At 36.6% G+C, this 22,500-nt stretch overlaps 2 protein-coding genes across 2 annotated transcripts in view; one reads left to right on the top strand and one right to left on the bottom strand.

Annotated features, from left to right (window-relative positions):
• LOC144444358 (uncharacterized) overlaps positions 1–6,885 on the top strand; it is an 11,446-nt gene extending 4,561 nt beyond the window's left edge. The window contains exons 7-12 of the mRNA XM_078133772.1: positions 535–838; positions 1,059–1,155; positions 1,789–1,917; positions 3,160–4,377; positions 5,213–5,317; positions 5,816–6,885. Of these exons, the coding sequence (XP_077989898.1) occupies positions 535–838; positions 1,059–1,155; positions 1,789–1,917; positions 3,160–4,377; positions 5,213–5,317; positions 5,816–6,058 (2,096 nt within the window). The 3' untranslated portion in view covers positions 6,059–6,885. The remainder of the gene's footprint in view (positions 1–534; positions 839–1,058; positions 1,156–1,788; positions 1,918–3,159; positions 4,378–5,212; positions 5,318–5,815) is intronic.
• Positions 6,886–12,773: 5,888 nt separating this feature from the next.
• On the bottom strand, positions 12,774–21,142 carry LOC144445044 (KICSTOR subunit 2-like). The gene is made up of 11 exons (XM_078134595.1): positions 20,821–21,142; positions 19,754–19,894; positions 18,954–19,117; positions 18,354–18,440; positions 17,069–17,261; positions 15,977–16,075; positions 15,418–15,512; positions 14,545–14,710; positions 14,139–14,237; positions 13,590–13,701; positions 12,774–12,947 (listed from the first exon to the last, which is right to left on the bottom strand). The coding sequence occupies exons 1-11, from the start codon at positions 20,959–20,961 to the stop codon at positions 12,883–12,885; spliced, it is 1,362 nt and encodes a 453-aa protein (XP_077990721.1). The 5' UTR covers positions 20,962–21,142; the 3' UTR covers positions 12,774–12,882.
• Positions 21,143–22,500: the final 1,358 nt, after the last annotated feature.

Genomic DNA, 22,500 nt, shown 5'->3' with positions numbered 1-22,500 from the left:
TATTTAGGGTATTCACTTTACAGAAATTTGTGCAAGAATTGTCACAAGAGGGCACCATACACAATGAAGAAAACTGAGGGCTAAAAGGGCTAGAGCTGTTAATTTGACTATTAAATGGGTTTTGATTGCCACTTTTATCTTGTGGTGTTTTTTATCTGTCCTTTTTATCCTTTCTTTTTTTTACCCTGTTTTTAGGAGTGCTCGTGAATAGTTATATTCCAGTGTTTTTATACCTCCTCTGCATATGGCCAGCCATAAAGAATCTGAATCTGAATCTGAATCTGAATCTGAATCTGAATCTGTATCTGAATAAACTGAGCTAAAACTACTCAATTGGTTTCTAAAAATTATGTGATCTGCAAGAAGAATAGAGATGTCTGGACTTTGCATTAATTATTTCTCTTTTTGTTTTCTAAAAATGTTCTGTATACAGCTCTCCAGAACAGCCAGAGTACCAGCTTTGAATTGCTTTAGGTCATACATGGAATTTCCAGTAACTTTATAATTATATTAATGTCATTGTGTCTTCAATAGGAGTGATAGCCCTATGGGATTTGCATACCACCTCACCACTACTGAAAACGACCTCACCAACATGTACACCAGCCGTTTTTTCACCCTACCATTCCTTCCAAGCACACAGTAATTTTGTATCGGACGTATCCTGGTGTAAAACCAGTGAACACTTCCTAGCTTCATGTGGAGCTGATCGTTATCTCAACTTCTGGGACCTTAGATCTACTAGTTGGCCTGTCAATTTTATGGTACGAGGTAGTCTCACACAATGCTATTGGTCATCACATTGGAATGGATGCTGTGTTGGACAGGATAATTCAGTGTAAGTATATTAGTTGTATTTAATTTGTGGAGTCACATTGGAATGGATGCTGTGTTGGACAGGATAATTCAGTGTAAGTACATGTATGTAGGTGTATTTGTGGAGTCGTGATGGGCGAATGGTTAATGTTTCGCTATGGAAATATGACATTGTATATTAATTATTTTCAATATTTCATATTGATATTATTTTCTGTAACTATGATTTTATTACTCAACAGAACCGGTAGTCGTAACCACTATGGTGTACATTTCATTGAGACTGGATTCTTACAACAAAAACCTCTCTACCTAATGAATATTAATTCATGTATATGGGTAAGTGTAAAAACTATATACAGCCCATGAAAAAGCACCAGTGTATTTGCTTGCTTGTGGTAAGCAGGAATGAGAGACAAGTTTCATGTAAAGACATACAATGTAATTAGTGTTAGTAACTTATCAAAGTGTTAACACTATATGAGCCCTGGATTCCATAACTCTACGGTTTACTGATAGAATGCTACACATTATAAAGACCAAGTCTGACTTTGGCTTTGTTAATTTCTTGATTTTCTTTACATTTTTGCGAGAAGAAAAGTCATTGTCAATATATGTGGTTGTGTGATTCAGGTAATGTTTCTGTGCCACTACACGGGGTATATGGTAAAACCTTTAAAACCCGGATATGGGTTTTGCGGACCTCGGTCGTACGGCTTACAGGCCCTCCTCAAAGTCAGGCCCTGCCGCAGTACAACCTTGGTCTGCAAAACCCATATCCGAACCATAAAGATTAATATCAGACAGCTTTTAAACAGTCAGAGACCAGACGTTCTGTGTTCTCAGGCTGACTGACCTAACTGACTGACTGGGAAAGCCTTGACCGTTGCAATCAAATGACATGACAATATCCGGTAATATCAGACAACTTCCCACAAGTACTGTGACATCATGATATTATTTCTCTTTCAGGGTATAACTTTCTCAGAGTGGTTAAACACTTTAGCTACATGTGATACAGTGGGTCGTGTCATTGGTTCAGTTCTTCCAAACATCTACAGATTCAATAAACATAGTAAAGGGGCACATAGATCAAGATTTGTAAGTATCATATTCATGTGATTCATGTGATATCTATGAAGATCTTATACATTTGTACTTGACGTCTTTAACAGAGTCTGGATTTAGTACTCTGTCAGACCAAGATAAGTTGAAATTTCTTTATAGATAATTTGTGACAAACTCAGCGAAATTTATGTAAAAAGGCCTTCCGTAGGAGGAAAACCAGGTTGTACAGACCTAGCTAGTTATGTGTGATTTATTTATTTAGTCTTTGACTTGTTATTTTGCATTTATTTAGCACTCTGTATTTTTTCTTTAAGTTCATGTTTAAAAGTGACACATAAGTCTGGGAGGTTTCATATTCACTTTCTTGCAAGATTGTACTAAAGAGGTGTAATTTAATACCTCATGTCACTATAATAAACAAATTACTTACTTTACTTACTTATTCACTTACTTACTTACTTACATACTTTACTTGCTGTACCTTACTTGCTTACTTATGTTTTACTTACTTACTTGCTTACTTTGCTTACTTTACTACTTTTACTTGCTTACTTTACTTAAATTTTACTTACTAACTTTACTACTTACTTTACTTGCTTGCTTTTTTACTTACTTTTACTTGCTTACTTTTACTTGCTTACTTTACTTACTTACTTTACTTACTTCTTCAATCTTATAATGTTCTTTACTTGTTCTAGTTTAGAGGATGTTTCCCATCCTCTTTTCTTAATTTTGTTTACAAATAAAGTGGTTGATTTTGGACGATTTCTGAGTTTGCATATATACCTGGTATAATGAATGGGGATAGTTAATAAGTTGAATATTCTACGTGAATTCCATTTTCAGCGTCCTGATTGCAGGAAACTTAAAAAAAGGAAATGATTAGTCATTCACAGTAAAGTTTGATTTTCCTTGTACCAATGACTTGATTCAAATAACATTATTATTATCGAAATTATTTTTGCCAAAATATTTGCTCATTGTGAACTTGACCTCATCAATACTTGTTGATTATCAAAATACATTCTTGACTGTTTATATTGCTTGCATTTGATACCAGTGGATTTTGTTTTTATACAGTTTGAGAAAAGCAACAAAAAAACACCAAACTTGTATATATTATGAAAATTTGTCAGTGACGGAAATTAGAGCAACATCTATTCCACAAATCACTATTCATTTAGAGCCTTGCTTGCTTTCATTCATTCATTCATTCATTCATTCATTCACTCACTCATTCACTCATTCATTTATTCATTTATCTTTTCTATTCAGCTTGTTTACAGTGTTGCTGTGGAGAAGAAATCGTCACTGGACAGAAAAGAGGCAAAAGCACAAAAGATGGAAGAACAGAGTACAAATGAAGCTATTATAAATTCAAAAACTGATTCTATACGAACTACTACAAATGCAGCTGATAGAGATGAAGAAAACAATCATCACATGGAGACTGTTACCATGGAAACAGATACTTGTGATGTAGATACCAGAACTGATTCTACACTGATTGTTGAAAGTGCAGCTAATAGAGATGAAGAGAACAACTGTCACATGGAGATTGTTACCATGGATACAGATGTAGGTAATGAGCAAAAGTTGAGTGATAAGGAGAAATTTACAGACATGAGGAACGTAAGAAGTGATAAAACAAGGACTAACAAGGAAAAGAACTTGGAGTGCTCTGAATCTGTATTGTCAAACTGTGATGTAGCTAATGAAAGGGACAGTGGTAAATTTATCAAAAATAGTGCTAAGTTTTCTGATTCTGGTAACCATGGAGATGGACCAAATGATGCAGTAGAAAGTGATGGAAATACAATCTGTGTGACCGGCAAGTCAGAATCACACATTTCAGAAACTGGTCGAAAGCAAAATGTTGACGCGCTTTCAAAGGGAAATATAGAATGTGTAGACTCAGTTGGTCTAAGTGGTGTACAGGTAGAACATAATACAAATTGTGGTGATGATGATGAGATATTGACAAGTAGGAGAAAACACGATGCGGAAGTTGGAGGAAGTGAAATTGAAAATGAGAAAGATGACTTGTCATCAGAAAATGTTATTACAAGGATTTCACAGAGTACTGAGAACACAAACCAAACTCAGGGGTGGACTGAATATCCAAAACTTGGCGCTGATAGTCAGAACTTTTACTCTCAGCCAAAAGATGGAGAAAAATACACCACAAATGATGTTCCAGGGAAAAGAACGGATGCTGTTAGCCGGAATAGCCAACCTACTGATGACATGGGGGAGAACCAAGGAAAGGAGACAAATAGAAGGGAATTGGCAAAAATGGATGTCACATTCACAGATACAGGAATGAAAGATTCGAAAAACGGCAGTGTGCTAGAGACAACGAATGAGGGAAGTAACAAGAACACTAACAGTGCTAGCAAAGAGAAGACAAAGATGGAAGGCAGTGAACGACTACCGAGTAATTATCATGATGTTGATAAAGAATATTGTTTAGTATTTCATGATATGGATGTGGTAAGTACATGTACTTCCATTACCAATGGTAACACTAACAGTAAAATATTCTACACCTATCCTGGATACAGTCTCCCCCCCCCCCCCCCTTCCACCATTTGAAAAGTGTGTATGTGTGGGGGCAGATGTGGCTGTGCATGATTTGTGTGTACAATTATTATGTAACAGCTACACAAAATCATTTACCCATAGATGATTCAATACTTTGTAGGGTGTATGATATTACAAGTCAATTATGTGTAACAAAAAAGTTTTAAAAGAACGTTCCAATAGCAGCTAGTGCAGCTTTAATAAAATTAGTTTTGTGGTAGTTTTGAAGGGTACTTTGGAATCTCAAGGCGAGATTGATGATTATATATATATGTGTATAACGTACAAGGATGATTATATTTGGAACTGTTGGACAACAGTAGGCTTAACTATACATATCAATCACATGTTGGAATATGACACAACCCTATGACATGTGAGGACAAGTGTGGCATACTCGGGGTATTTACACGAGTGCTTGCCATATAGTCTTTGGCACAACCACGTGATTTCGTGCATAGCGAACAATCGCATCCTCATTTGCTTGTAATTTGCATGTGGGTATACAAATTTGCAATTGTAATGTTTTTCAGTATTGCACTGCAGTGAAAGTACCAGTAGTATGCACATGCACACTGCAAGTAATCTCTGGTACATACATAATAATAATACCTACTTTGACCAATGAATTATAAATACATAACTGAGGTAGCATCACCTTCCCATCATGCACTCTGAAATGTAAGAGATATATTTTTCAACCATAATTTGCAAATAATGTCACTTACCTTTATCTTTTCAAAAGTTCAACTTTGACAAGAAGAAAACCGAAGCTTTTAAACAGTTACTACAGGAAAGCAATTTAAGCCATCCAAGACCAGATCACTACCCAGTTGAAGCCATCAACAAGGTAAGTCCTGTCTAAAGATATTAGCCCAGATTTGGTATACACACTTCCTTGGAAAGGTGTTCTAGGGGAAAATGTCAAAGTTGCTCTCTGCCAATCAAGTACATTTAGATTTTTGTGGGTTACATGTGAAACCAGGTCCCCAATTATACAACTGAGTTGACTGGAGCACAAGCATGGTTCAAATCTTGCCCAAGGACTTTAGCCATTCACAAACAAACGGCAGCGACGGGGATCGAACCTGCAACCTGCAGCTTCCAAGCCGGCCACACTGACCATTTGCGACTCCATGGTATGGTAATTCATATAGGTCCATGCAGATCTTAATTCTGCCATAATAGGTATCAAAACAACGTGTCAGTATTTGTTAGTAATGTCTACTGATTTAATAGGTGATAGTCTTTGTGTTTGTTTAGATGTGTGTGAGATCAGGATTGGGCATGTCGTTTGGACTTTGAAAGTTGATCTGATCCTAACTTTTTTGTCGTCTTGACCACACAGGTATGTTGGAACCCTAACTTAGGATCCCATCAGTGGTTGTTGAGTGCAGGTAATTCAGGGATTGTCCGAGTTCATAATGTACTAGCTCTGAGGAAGAAGAGTTCCAATACATTACTAATGAAGTTGAATAGACAGCAACAACGTAAAGAGGAGGATGAACAGGGTGAAGAGCAACCAGATGAGAACAAAATACTGCAGGATGAACAGCAGTGTGATAAGGAAGAGGTGATGATGGATGAATAGCAACGGAATACAGAAGAAGTACTAATGTACTGCAGGATGAACAGCAATTGACTTAAAGGAGGGTACTTTAGGGTGAACAGCAATGGGATACAGAAAAGGTACTTCAGGATGTACAGCAACCAAATAAGGAGGGTACTGCAAGATGAACAGCAATGGAATACAGAAAAGTTACTGCAGGATGAGGTGCAGCAGGACAGGGAATGAGTGACGCAATTTGAACAATGGCAGGATAGAGAGGTACTACAGGATGAATGGCTACAAAAGGAAGAGATGATGGGATGTACATTGTACATTAATGACACTGGGATAAGGAAAAGGTCTGCTAGATAAACAACAAAGAGTTAATGAACTAAATCAACATTGGCCAATCTTTAAATAAAGATGGAGATGTAGCAGTGTTGCAGGATGAGATGCAATATCAAAAGGTGTACAACAACAATGAAAACTGCAACATCAATATGTGCACTGTATGACAATAGCAGGCACTGCAGATAATACAATGCTGAAGTGTGAGCAGTGAGGGACAAATTAATATTAATTCGCTTTCTCACAACTAGTACTTAGTTGTGTACAAACAAATACCCCCTAGGGAGAAAGAGGACCAACTTGTATGTAGTTTACAAACAAATACCCCCTAGGGAGAAAGAGGACCAACTTATACTTAGTTTACAAACAGATACCCCCTAGGGAGAAAGAAGATTAAGCAGTGCAAGACAGACAAGGGATGCCATGCTGTAGGTATAGTAGCTAAGGGCAAATGAACAAGAACAGCCAGAATAGTAGTGTGTAAGATACATTCATGACATGCTATCAGCCAGCACTCATCGTCTGTGCTATTCTACAAGACTATGCCTGCTAGATCAAAGGATTTAGGCCACTCCTTGAACTTGTGATTAGAAGTTCAAACAGAGGTCATTATGTAGATTAAAAATCAAATAGACAGAAGAGTTTCTGCTTCTGATGTTACGAACGATTGTTGTTGTTATGGTGATACTTGTTAATTGTTTGTACTTTATAAAATATCAGACTTTGGACAGGAAACTTATGTTTACTATTGACGTAACATTAGGTGGCTGGTCTCATAAATCAGCCTTGAAAGGCTGACATCATGGTCACTTAGACACCCTTTTAGAGCATAACGATATTTGATTGGCTGCAACCCAATCTGGTTGGATCTGCAGGATACTGGGTAGGTTTGTACAGTCGTGGCTTAAGAACCCTAATAGGGCTGAACAACACAATGTATCTTACAGTGTACAAGAACAGTAACATGCGGGATGGCGAAAAAAAAAAGCAAAGTACACAGATCAATACTAAACTCTCTTCATAACATGTATTCTAGACGATAACAGCTACAAGAACTAAATATACATTATGATTACGATGGACTCTCTGAATTATGCAGTAACTGTACTAAATGTTTATAACTTTACAATTTTTTGCTGTGATATCAACAACACACATCAAAACAACAAAGTCATTTATTTCTATCCAGAATACATGTACATGCATTCGCTGGTGTAATTTGAAAATTTTGTACTAAGAGCTCATTAAGTTTACAAGTCTAGCAAGGTCTATGAAAGTCATTAACGCTTTGAATCTTAAAAGGGAAGGCCATTCCAGGAAATAAAGGTATGAACTTTGGGTTCTGGACAGTCATTTCACAATTATAATTAACCAGAGAACATCACATATTTCGCCTGCATTGTTTGTAAGGATCAATTACTAAATTGCAACATGTTTCACATCTATTGTTCTAGTAGTGGTCCAGTGGTGTTTGTGATTTTTTAAGTTTTTTCATGGTTTCCTACTTGAAAAAATCAATGTGAAACAAAATTGACGAAGGGACCATCGCACAATGTCACACAATCTCAAAAAGCAAACTTTGTTCATTTAAGGGAGGAGTTGATCTGGCATCAACGTGATTGCTGAACTTCATTTTCGCACTTCTAACCGAATTTACTCTGATGCATCATGGGAGATAGTAGAAATACATTATTCAATGGTTGAACATTAAATATTCATGAGTACAAAATGCTACTCATTTTAGTGTGAAACAGCTGTCATGAATATTCAGTGTTCAACCGTTGCGTAATGTATTTCTGCTATCTCCCATGATGCAGTAGCCTATAGCAAAGATACCCCATAAATGCACAAGATCACAAATAATTGTAGGTGATGTAAAATCATGAAAGGAATCTCCAGAACTCATAGTTTATGAAAATGTGAATTTCCTGGAGTGGTGTTCCGAATGATATCAAATGCCCCTGTTGATTCCTAAAGGTTCATGAAATAAACTGCATAAGGGGTTGGTATCATAGCAGAATTTATTTATTTCACGAAAGTCAACACTTTGAATATTTTGTAACAGTATCTTATTTAATTAAATTACTCTGTTTGAATGTGTAAAATAAAGAAATTTCATTTCACATATGTTTACAGTATGCATTCCTTTATTGTAATTTAGGAACTTAACATGAAAACATACAACATACACTCCGAACTTGACTTTGCTAAGTTTAGAAACATTCTCTCCCAAGGGTCTTTTTGTTAGGTTCTTTATAAAAATTACAGCTTGATCTTTCCATATATTCCTACAACATATATATGTACAATGCACCTAAATAATCTTTTCTATCCAATTTCAACAGTAATCCATCACATACACGTTTGCAAGCTACTTGGTATAATATACCTTTAGATTCATCAAGTTGGTAAAACATAGTGATAATACATTCTTGTACCACGACCAAGAAGGGGTCTTATTACTTACGAGTAACGTTTTGTCAGTTTGGGTAAAGTAAATGGGCAGTGAAGCCTGTCAACCTGAACTGGCCAAACGTTACTCATAATTAATAAGAACCCTTGGTCATGGTACAAGAACACATTTATTATTACTTCACTGGTGTAATATAGTTCCTCAATATGTCCAGTGTACTTTGACATAATTACAAGTAAGAGAAGGTCCAGGGATGTACATAATTGTTGATGGCCGCCCTAAAAAATGGCTACCAGTACTTTGTCATTTGAAAATTTGTCCCAGATCACTGGCTACTTTTCACAATATACCAGCTACTTTCAAAATTAGCTATATCACTGATTTCACGCTCTTCAATACAGTTTCATGATTTAACTTCCAACTTTAAAGGCTCACCATTAAATTCTCACATTTGTGCTATCTTATCAATGGTGCCTTAAAGGAGAATACCACTCCAGGAAATAAAAATATTTTCATAAAATATGGGTTCTGGAGAGTCATTCCATAATTTTACATCACCTACAATTACTCATGATTTCAGAGAAACATCAAATTGATCTTGTGTCTTTATATGGTATCTTTGCTATGGGTTATTGCATCATGGGAGTCAGCAGAAATAAATGTATTCAGTGGTTGAACACTGAATATTCATGACAAATGTATAGCATTGTCAGTGTGTAGCCAATGAATACATCATTTGTACAGACTCCCATGATACAATATCCCGTACCAAAGATACCCTCCAGTATAAATGTACAAGATCAACATAACCTATTCTATGTAACCTGTCTTCACAACTTGATGACAATTGAATGTGAATGAGATCCTGGAATTTCATCATAACAGATCACTCTGCTGTATACCGCCATATTAACGTCCTGTTATCAACTATCAAAGACTGATCAAAGGTGACAAGAACTGAAAATTCAATCACCTGGGAATCTAAGAAGAACTAGAGGCTCTAAATTGGCAGACACCGCCAAGGCTGTATATATCAAATGAACAGCTATGTAGATTGAATTATCACTCATGCACAGCGTCTCATCAAGTAAGCTGACGTGCAAAGCATGGCATCGTTTGGTTCCTTATTTTCATATACTAAACCAATGAAGCCTGTTTGTGCAGAGTCATCCATAAGATCTAAAAGGTCCAGCACCTCATCTATACATAGCGATTCTGCTGTGCGAGCAGCTGCTCTTTAGCTCAGACCACTAAATGGATTAGTTAGTGGTTGGAGTCTCAGGCAGAGCTTAAGGCCAGGGAAGAGGAGGCAGCACAAGAAGAGGAGCTAAAACGATTGAACTTGCCGAAAGACAACATCAAGCTGAAGCAGAAGCAGAGATGGAAAGCAAAATGAGAGAACTGGATACCCAGAAGATAATGAGAGAACTTCGTATTGGAAAGGCCAAGCTTGCAGTCTACAAGAGAGAGGAAATGCTTGATGGCCTCCCAATCACAGTGACAACCCCTCATATTATGCCTGTATTGGCACCACCACCCTGCCATAAGACAGAACCAAGCAGCCCACCTGCTTGCATAGCAAAGAAGAGAACAATATATCCAAAGCATCAAAGTCGTCTGAGCGGGAAGCTCATGTGCACCAGACCGAGAATGAGAAAAAGTGACTTAAGTAAAGACAGCTGGTTGTCACTGTGTTGCTCGCCTACAACAAAACCTGATCTCATTAATGATTGTTCCAGTACGAATCTCCAGTTGCAAGGATCCAGGCAGAGAAATCTTGCTATAAGTGCTACTCGACACACAGTCAGATACTTCCTTCATGTTAGATCACACTAGTGAACAGCTATGGATAAAGTCTGAGCCAGTCAGCCTTTGACTAACCACCATGGTTAGTCATGTGAACGAGCTGTTGCATGCCAAAGTATCCAAATCTCAGGGTTCATGGATTTGATGCAAATGTATTAATCACACTGCCTACAGCATATTCTCGAGAGTATATACCAGTAGAGGAATCACAAATATCCACTCCGGAGATCACAAATAAATCGCCACATCTTTAATAAAGAAATCGCCCATCTAATACACCCCCTAGAGAAGTGTGAGGTAGGTTTGTTAATTACTTAAGATTGTCCTCCAGCCCTGGCACCTTTCACAGTAAAGACAGACCTGCAATGGAGCATCATTGGACAGTTGGTACTATCAGATGACATTGAAGATGTCTTTGGTTTAACTCACTTACCAAGGTAATACCAGACTGTGTGCAGACAAGTGTTAATGTCATTGGAAATGAACAGAAATCTCATGAAGAACAGCACCCTCCATCAGAGGTTTGCTATGCCTCTGCTAAGGAGCAAGTTTTCAATCTATCAGATGTAGTGGAAAAACTTGAATCAGACTTCAAAGAAACTAGAGACAAAGAAATTACTCTGGCTCAAGAAGAAATTTGTTTCCTAAACATCACTGAAAATGGCATCCACATGGGAAATGGTGGATTTTACACAATGAAAATATGCAAATCAAGTGAAGAGTTGCGGAAAAACTCGAAATTAAGATATTTCCAAAGACACAAGTGTTCAAGATGTGAAGTCATGCAGAAATTTCACAAAGAAAAAGTACCCATGCTCAAGGGGCAAAACCAAAGTCAAAAGTTGACGAGAGAGGTGAATGTGGAAAATGTGGAACCAAGCATGTAAGACGACAATGTCCACCATATGGAAAGAAATGCCACAAGTGTCAGAAAATGAATCATTTTCACCAGCACTGGAGAAAAAAACTTAACTTAAAGAGAAGCACACAGATCAAGGCAGATGAATGTTTGTATTAAACCATTCACATACATTCTCAAGACGTCAAATTTAAAATTGACACTGGATCTCAAGCAAACATTATACCAAAATGGATCTTCAAGAAATTGAAACCTAAGGTTGAAATGAAGAAAACTCGCACTACACTGACAAGCTACTCAAGTCACAGAATACAAGTCCTTGGTAAGTGCAAACTGATGTGTATGGATACTCAACTAGAATTCTTCATCACAGACACCAACCAGCCACCGTTACTTGGATTCAAAGCATCGCAAGAATTAGAGCTGATAAAGGTTATCCTGAGTCTCGGAAAGAGGGAAAGTCAGGAGAAGAAAAATAAACTGATGAAAGAATTTCCAAAAGTATTCACAGGCCTAGGATGTCTACAAGAACCATACCACATCAAAATCGGTGAGTCCGTGAAACCTGTTGTGCATCCACCTAAAAAATTAACAGCATCACTCAGAGACAAATTAAAGAAAACTCTGGAGAATATGGAAGAAGAAAATGTAATAATATGATCTATACATTAATATTTAATGAATAATATATGAGATCATTCTGACAATGACATCATCACCATCATGTGTATATGTCAACATTATGTAAATAAAGTTATATAGTTGCAATAATACAACACGACGTCCTGAGCCTCACTGAACATAACACTACATACAAGGGGACCAGTCTCAATGACCATTGTGGTTGCAACGACACTCATGGTTACAATAATACTTATGGTACTACATTGGTAACTATGGTTACAACACTAATGTATATGATGTATGGCTGTAATACTCTGCGTTAATGACTCGAAATAAAACCGTAATAGCTGTATACAGAAACTTGTACAGACTTGTTTGTGAAATTGCAAGCAATTTGTAAGTGATGTAAAATCATGGAATGACTCTCCACAACCCATAGTTTATGAAAATGTCTCTATTTCCAGGAGTAGTATTCCCCTTTAAGGCATAAATATGATACATGCAATTCTTTCCTTCTCAGACCAAATTCTTTCTATAAAAGCTCTCAACCAGACAACTTTTTCCTATATGTATTTTTAACCTATATACAGTAGGCCTTAAAATATTTTATTTCCATGATTAGCAAGCTGTGGCAATATAAAACATCCAGAAATGTTGAAAACAAGGAAGTAGCCGTATTTGTACATTTAACATAATTGCAATGAGGGGTAGACACACAAATTTCTATACTGTCTTTTGAAAATAAAAATGTTTTACAACTAGAAATTAGAGATAATATTGTGCGTTTGATTTTCAATGTTGGTCTTGTTACAATAATCAGCTTCTTGATCCTGGTTTCAAACTTGCAAATGATTTGTTACTTCTCAGCTGAGAACTCATTTCTGTATTTAAAAAAAGAAGAAGCAAATAAAGAACACATAGAACATATGACATGTAATTAATAACATATTTGATCATTTGCAACAAATTTATTTACAGGGATATTAAAGTTGCCTTAGTGTTTCCCTCTTGCGACATGATACTTTTAACACACACTCAAACAATATCAAATGCAAAATTATAAAAGTGTTGCACACACTGTGTTGGGAGTTAGAACCCGACAAGTAAGCATATTGATTATCAGGAGGAAAGTAAATAAATTGAATTCTGTGGGGTATTTATGTGTAATGTATGTATGTATGTATGTATGTATGTATGTATGTATGTATGTGTGTGTGTGTTTGTATGTATGTATGTATGTATGTATGTATGTATGTAGGTAGGTAGGTAGGTAGGTAGGTAGGTATGTATGTATGTATGTATGTAGGTATGTATGTAGGTAGGTATGTATGTATGTATGTATGTATGTATGTATGTATGTATGTATGTATGTATGTACGTCCACACACAAACACACACACTCTCTCTCTCTCTCTCTCTCTCTCTCTCTCTCTCTCTCTCTCTCTCTCTCTCTCTCTCTCTCTCTCTCTCTCTCTCTCTCTCTCTCTCTCTCTCCTCTCTCTCTCTACGAAATTTGAACTCACCTGTCATAAATGCATTAACATAGGAGTCTTTTTCATTTTTCTTGGTGTCATAAATGATGACTAACGTCATCCTAACATCTACTTTAGAGATATAATATGTGCTCTGGAAATGCTGTAAAATACAAAAACAAAATATATCAAAAGTTACTAAAAATGTTTTGGCGTAGTCAACAGATCCATTAAATATCGTATCTTGTACTGAAACCAAAAGATCTTTAAAGCTGAACCAGCTGTGGAGCATTTAAATAAAAAAAAAACTGTTTTGTTCGACATAATGACTATGATAATATCATACATCCTGAACAGTATTGAATCACCTGTGAGTACACATATTGCTGTAGCTGTTCACACGATAATATGGTACAATAAATACAAGGTATTCAGCCATTTTGGGTGATTTCTTGCAAAGGTTTATGGGAAATTCACTACTGATGACATCACATGTACCCTAATTTCTTTTTCTTGGCACTTTTCGTATTTGTCAACACCAAAAGATTAAGATGACTATGGTGAACAAAAATGTCATGAACACAGTACAACGTACTTTACCTTGTCATAGAAATAGACAAGTCTATCTGGTGTACTCAGTTCTGGTTGTCTACTTGTCATCAACATCACTACATTAGGCCAGTGATTGGCAGGTCGGTCCTGTAGACAAATAAAACATTGTAGTTAAGAATCCCATGCTGACAAATGTGTGTCTATTCCTACCACTACCTTCTACAGTTTGATTAACATTTAACCAGATCTGTATATAAAAAGGGTGATGCTCAGTTTGACCCTGCCAATTAACAACGCAGGTTTTCTCTGGGTACTCTGGTTTCCTCCTGCTTCTTCAACACTACGACTTTACGGTGCTGCTCTTGTCGCGACCATTCAATAACATTTCTGAATTTATTTGAACGACAAAAGATTATTTATTATAATTATTAATTGACCTCTTATCCCAACTTACATGTGGATAACTGACAACTGCTGGATAACTATCCAATCCAGTTGCCGGTTCAAAGACAGATTCCGGATGGTGATATCCGTGTCCCTTGTACGTATCCTCACATCCTGATACATGGAATACTAGGGATATGTTAAATGCATCAGATTTTTTATGGAAGGAGACAAATCTGGAAGTAAGTAAGGAAGAAAAATCTCAGAATGATCTGGAGAATATATCAAGCAATCTACTAGTTGGCTAAGAAATTGGTAGTGCTACAGACATAAGACAATGTCTTAATGTGCATTGACTTTTAAGGTCAGTGTAACAATTTTCAAATACGGACTTTTAAAGCTGTCCGCCAGGTGTAACCATAGACCCTACATGGAGTAACTGGACGAAACCTAGATATTTTCACTACTACAAAATTTTGCGTTACAGTCTTCAGCAAGTTCTCAAAGACTAACTTTCACTAATTACCAGACTGGTATATTGTGTTCATGTACAAGAAGACATTTTAGTCACTTGCAGTTTTGTTTTACAGTGAAATTAGTGAAAAAAAAAAGTCTTTGGCAAAAATGTCCAGGTTTAAATTAATATTTTCGACCAGACAACAAGCAAAATATTCACTGAAAATTGTGCCCTTGTGCTTGCTTACTGAGAATCTCATCAAACTGATATTAATTCACTTACTTGGAATAGTAGTCTACCCGCAGTTTGGATAACAAACGCTTTATTTTGACCACAGGGGCTTGCTTACTGAGAATCTCATAAAACTGATATTAATTCACTTACTTGGAATAGTAGTCTACCCGCAGTTTGGATAACAGACTCTTTATTTCGACCACAGGGGCTTGCTTACTGAGAATCTCATAAAACTGATATTAATTCACTTACTTGGAATAGTAGTCTACCCGCAGTTTGGATAACAAACTCTTTATTTCGACCACAGGGGCTTGCTTACTGAGAATCTCATGAAAATATAGACTGAACTGAAGAAAAACAGAGAAAAACAGAATATTACAAACAAGAATTTCAATTACAGCACATTGCAGGTTATTGTTCACTGGCTCTGTTTGATACAAACCAATACAAAATTTTACATTTTAATTAAGAGAGCAAGATTAGAATTTCTTGAACATTTAGTCTTAATGAAATCAACCATTTAAACACACTACAACTAGATGCTGACACACAGGTGCCAATGTTTGATATCTGTATTCGATGTCTGCCTAGTGGAACATTAGTTAATTTCATTTACTAATATCCCTCCCCCTCCCACCAGCAAAATGTAGCCAAAAACTGTAAGCATGGTGTCGACCACCAAGATAATTGAATGATGCACCTAAGTAATAAAAAATTCTATTCCCAGTAATGACAAGCCTTCATCGAAAATATACTCCCTAAAATTTCAACTTATCAATTACAAACATTCCAGAAGTATTTTGATACTGACCTTTGACATGAGTGCATCTTTATATTTGATAAGCCATTGGTACAATGGTGGAACCGGTGGCGTTTTATGAGAAGGACTGGATAGTCTCTTTTTAGGTTGCTATGGAAACACAAACAATACATGTCAGTTTATAGTATATCATAACAACCCGGAAATTAAGTTATATACATTTGAACAGAAAATATGGGATTGATTTCCTAGTCATTGTAGACTGACTATTGGTTCCAGTTTCTGGTGCCTGTGGTATTTGTAGCATGTACATTATTTAGGTGTTGGCACGTTTTTAATATTCAAAATTACGCTGAACATGTTTAGAAATATGATGCATAGAGAAATCTATAACATGTAAACTATCAAAAGGATAAAACTTGGAGAAACTTAGGGACGTTTGCACGATGTCACATGACCTCAATAAGTGAACTTGGTTCATTTAGGGGAGAGTCGGGGGGGGGGGGGGGGGGGTAATGAGATTGCTGAACTTCATTTTCGCACTTCTAAGATAAGATAATTAAAGTTTACTTCTAATGTGAGATACAGTGCAGGGTTTCCGGTAGTATTTGAATGTGTTTACAATCATGTTTTTCACATTGTATAGATCGCAGTGATGTGACCATTACAATTTTCTTCATGGTTTACACCAATCTGATTAAAATCCGATGTGCTGAAAGCGTCTAAATGCTTTATTTACCTATATTTCCATCGTTTTGTGTCGTTTGTTTTTGTACTGAGTGATCATCAGTCAGTATAAAAACAAACGACACAAAATGATGGAAATAGAGGTAAATGAAGCATTTAAACACTTTCACCACATCGGATTTTAATCAGATTTGGTTTACACCAAATATAAACATGCTGATGTCGCACTTGTAAACATTTGTTTAGGTTGAGGGGAGAGGGGATTATGGAATTAACTTCGTTGATTGAGCTTGTGTGACATTGTGCGATCATCCCTTATGGGTAATATATTTTACTTCTCTGTCTCATCCAGTCAAAGAGATGTGAGCATTACCAGGTTATCAATCATGATGAAATTCTATCATCCACAAAGTACCAGGATGTGTGACCCTTAGGTCAGAAACTTTGACCTCTTACCTCTTTCATAAGTTGGGGAATTCCCCAAGCCTCTAGTTTGGTGTTAACATCATGTAATTTGAATAGACTTTGTAGAAACTTCCACTGTGACATTTCTAACTCTGCCTGTAGTAGTGTTTGTAGACAGTCAAACTCCTGGGTTATACTGGTTTTCAATGGACTCAGTATGGGATGATGAAAGCTTTTGGAATGTCTGTGGAAAGAGTGCAAAATGTCAAAAATACTTTATCCATGTTCACTCTGTTAAAGGGGCACAGGCTTCAGGTTTATATATTATTTTGGGGCCGATTTAATGACATACTTTACACAGAAAATCAAGTTCCTACAATCTCTCCAAAGTCTGCCATGTGTGAGCTTTATTACTAGTCCTTCAAAATAAAAAAAATTTTGAGGTTCACACTATCTTTATTTGGCGGCCATATTGGATTATAAAAATGGCCTCACTTTGATATCACTTTGGTCTTAGTTTAAAATATTTGCATATTGACCTCTGATTTTTATCCTTCATTTTAACTGAGAGAACAGATTTGAGTTTTTGAAGTACTTGCAAACTTTTAAGTTTTTTATTCCTGAGGTGGAAACTACTATTTTAGTAAAATGAAAAAAATGTACGGATTTTACGTTACTGTAAATGATCTCGGAGACTTAAAGCTGCCCTCGCTGCAACTGAACATTATTTTAGAAAATGTTTTGATACAATAACTTACTCATAAAATCTTACACTCTGAACAGTATTGAATCAATTATGGCTGAATGTACATATCACATGTAATTGCACACATGATAAATCAAATCAAATTTATTTTGGGTCCATACCTGAAAATCAGCGCCCTCAACGGCAATCACAAATTCATTTTGTTACTGCGTTACATATGGATAACACCACTGAATAGTATCCACAATGTCTCATTATTGATATTTTAACAATATTCAATGAATAAATTGTGGTTGTAATTGAGAAACGATACTACAATTACAAACTAGTACAGTTTTAACATGGTGACGGACTCAAGGCCGAGCTTTCACCCAAGATTTCAAGTTTTCACGACACTACCTGCAGATAATATTGACCACTAATTAACATTTACAATATCTTTTTTATAAGTATCAGACTGATTTTCAGTGAATATATCTTTGGTTACATGATGAAAAAATGAAGCCCTGTTGCAGCTACATGTATGTGTAGAGTACGTTAAAAAACTCTCCAAAATATACATGAATCTCGATAGAAATAAATTTACATTCTAAATTTCAACGCCATTGTTACCACAAAGTTTAATCTTACCTTTGAGTACGTTCTGTAATGGTATTCACCAAATCACAGTAATTGATATCTGACCTTTGACCTCCCTGACTTGATAACATTTCATAACTGGCCAGTTGTTAAAGAAAGTGTAAGACTCCAGTACTTAATATTTAAGAATATCTTGTAACATTTTATGAGCTTAGAAATGATCATTTCAAAATTTGTTGATTACAGAATTTCACGAGATGGTAAAAGAAAAGCGTTAATAAAATGCTATTTCAATGCATTCTGGGGCACGTTCGATTTGCACAATCATCATTGTGATTAATCTGACATCATTTAACCAATCAAAACTTATTTACATAATATTTAAAGTCATTTCTAACTTGCCATCAGCCACGTGCACATGATCCTCTCATGATATTACATTGTCAGCCATCTTGTAATCACATCAATCATGGTTCACGGCATGATTACTGTGATTACCAATCATGATTGTGATTCATACAAGTATGAAACGTGAAATCATGATCGTGATCGATAAATCACGATTGTGCAAATCGAATGCACCTCATGCACCTCTGATCAATAAAGGGTCATTATATTCAGACACCGCCCTCTATGGTGAGATAAGGATACAAGTCCATGATGTCTTGTCTGGCGTGGATATACTGACATAGCTGGCCACATAGATGTGCTAATAGTTCTTCCAACTGTGGTGCTGTGCCACCCATGGCATGTTTTCCGATGTTTTCAATCTTTCTCAGTTCTGTATATAACTGGCTGTAGGAGGTCCTCAAAGACTGAAATATGCAAGGAGGAGTGTGACAGTGGGATAGAAGGGTGGGGAAGGAGTTGGGTGGAAGGAGAAAGGAACAGAAAGAAAGAGCGAACAAGAGGAGAGAGGGAAAGAGAGAGAGGGAGAGAGAGAGAGAGAGAGAGAGAGAGAGAGAGAGAAGGGCGAGGGGAGAGAGAGACCAAGTGACACAGACAGACAGACAGACAGACAGACAGACAGACAGACAGACAGACAGAGACAGCATGAGAGAGAAACTTCAGTCAATGAATTGTTATGACCATATATATACATGTACAGTATTTCATCTAATGAAATATCATCAAAACAATATGAACATTCAGCAATACATTGTATTGCACTGTATTAAACAAAACTTATTAACATGGAGTAACTTAACACTTTATTATAAGTGTTCATACACAAAGTAATAATACTTGAAGTCACTACCTAAAGCATATAACTTTCCCTAAGGGCACTGTTTTTGTACCTCCTCAAGTTGGCATATGTTACTTAGCTGCAGTTGTAGAATCTATTAAAGACATAAAACTTCATGATGTACATGTACTCTACTATATCCATAATCCAATTCAACTGGCTTCAATTGTAACACATTCTAATGTGCTATATATGTTATACTCACATCTTTTCGACCAAACCATTTCTGTCCTAGGAATAACAAAGAGGAGTAGGTTTTCTCGGCAGTAGCAAGGTGAGACAATGCAAATAACATCTGTCCCCATGTTGTGCCGTATGTATTCTTACGAGCATCTTTTTCTTTGTCCTAGACAAACAACATATACGGTAGGTGTGAAATGATGACTATACAGGGTGACTGGAGGCATGGAAATTAAGGCCAAAAGAATTTATTTCAAGAAGTTTATAAATCTCTGATGGCCATCCTAATCATGCTAGTTATAGTACGTCATCATTAAGGATAGCACATTTGCCGCCGCCACTGCCACTGCCACCACCACCACCACCACCACCACCACCATCGCCACCGCCACCGCCTGCACCATCATCACAACCACCACTGTCTTACATATATAATGTTATAAACCTATAATGTACATGCAATTTACATTCACATGAAACTTCAATTGGAAGGTTAGCCAATTATCTTCAAGTGCCTGAAGATTCCTTTAGTTTCAGCCAAGTTATTTAACTTGATTTCAAATTTGGAACATATTTCTGTGCTTCCAGGAGCAAATGCCTTGTCTTGGTGCACTTGGCATCTTGAGTCAGTAACACTAAGACAAATCATTGGGTTAGAGCGTGTCTTGAGATATGGAGGTAATTGAAATTGTGACTATTTTGCATAAAGGAAAACATATACTAATTCTTGATACAGTAAAACATTCATTATTGTTGATATTGATTTGTGATTACTCTATTGTTGATGTTTGTCAGTATTTATTTATTTGTTTGTTTGTTTGTTTGTTTGTTCATTTATTTATTTATGTGTTTGTTTGTTTGTTTGTTTTTGTTTGCTTATTTGTTTGTTTGCTTTTGTAAACAAAATTAATTGAGCCTGCTGAATCCTTGTGATGTAACATGTAACATGTAACATGGAAATAGCACCCATCCGGTTATACTTCAGTGTACTGTGTGGTTATTTTAAATTATAATATAATATTAATTTTTTTAAGACTGCAATGAAATTGCAAAAGAATCCGAAAAAATAAACCTTCTCGACTCGCTACTTACGGCTGATTCTTTGGCTTTATCATAGGCAAACTGGCTGATCGTAAGGAAGTAGGTCTCTAAAAATGCCTGTTCCTGAGGTACTGGTGGTAACGACGAGTTCGACTCCTCAACCTCAGATATTGAACTTCGCGTGTCAGTCATGCTCTTCTTCAACGTGATGTTTTCAACGTAGTTCGTCCTTGTAAAGATTCAAAATCTAACACTCATGATCTTAAAGTTACACCCATAGAAATGATTTGAGGGTCGCCAGTTTAAACCAGGTCTTAAATGACGAAAAATAGACGAAGTTACTAGTCAAATTCCCCAAGTGTTAAACGCTTCCATGGGGGCAGCCATTTTGAGTGTTGTGCTAGAAGGGCGCCACTCCCGACAGTATCGTTGAAAACTTTTGTTTTTACGTATGCTGCGGCTTTCACAGCTTCACTGACGTGTTATGCATATTCATAGACTGTCGGGTTTAGTCGCGAATATCAGTCCATCTACAAACACTCAACACACTGCATGCAGGGGTACGTGGCTAAATGTTGAAGGAAAATTTATGAGTTCGATAACAAGCTTAAGTTTAAGGTCTTGCTCCCATTTTCATTTAATCTAAGGAAAAATGCTCAACGGTCAATGTCACGGTCAATTCAAGGTCAACAAATGTTCAAGTGGTTGTTTCTCAAAAATGAATAAGTTTTTCTGGGCGCGGACCCAAAAATCACTTTGATTGTCTTTATCGTTTGATTTATAGCTACAGATATTACGAGTAAGTTATTGTACCTAGCTAAACTTTTTTTTTTAAAATATAACGCCCCAGTTGCAGCTAGTGCAACTTATTGTTCTATGCTCCCAAGTGCTGAAATTGAAAGTGAGAATGTGATTTTGGTGTTAAAAGGATATTTTTTACTTTGATAAATTTAAACACATTGATAAATTGCCTGTCACCCGATTGCCATGATGTTCTTTAGTGTTTTACAAAGATTATTTTACACATGATTCAAGCAGCAAGCATTCTATTTTCTTTTGCTCTTTTTTCACTCGCATGAAAGACACATATGGAAGTGTCAGTGAACTGCTAAATTAGCCCGCGGCTAGCAAGATGACCGTACGTACTCTGCACTATATGTACCCTGGGACTGTTACTACCTGCAGCTTATATATTCCTGTCGAAGGTTCTCTGTCCATGGATCCGGAGGACTGAAACATAGAATTGAAATATTTTACCTCAATCAAGGCTAGAAGAAGGCCTTCTTTTTTCATATCGAACCCATATTTTTTTTATCTATCCTGTTATGTACGTCCATAAGTGATAACATTATTATTGAAAGTACAATGACTGGTCAATAAACCCAAATGGCAATATAAAGCTCCCCGGCACAATGGACGTACGTGAGCGTACCAGCAAGCCATGAATGTCGCGATTGTTTGCGTACGCTAATTTTAGAAATACAGCTGACGCGCATTCATGGCAGTATATCAAGTCGGTAGTTTGCATTTTTATCTTGGGGGAGGGGGGGGGGGACTGGAGGATTTTCGAGAGCAAAATACTGTTGCCGGCCTAAAGCAAGGAATAAAATTGCTAACCAACTCAAGACAGACCCCCCAAAAATGTGTTTCCAGGGTATGAGCTCGAACGCGGCACCTTAACTTTTTCAAGTTTCTTGTCAAAAGTTTATACACTATACGAATAGTCATATT

The sequence above is a fragment of the Glandiceps talaboti genome, chromosome 13 (assembly GCF_964340395.1).
Source record: "Glandiceps talaboti chromosome 13, keGlaTala1.1, whole genome shotgun sequence".
In the NCBI taxonomy this organism is placed as follows: Eukaryota; Metazoa; Hemichordata; class Enteropneusta; family Spengelidae; genus Glandiceps; species Glandiceps talaboti.
The sequence above is the reverse complement of the archived record's forward strand: the minus strand, read 5'-3'. Positions and strand labels throughout refer to the sequence as shown.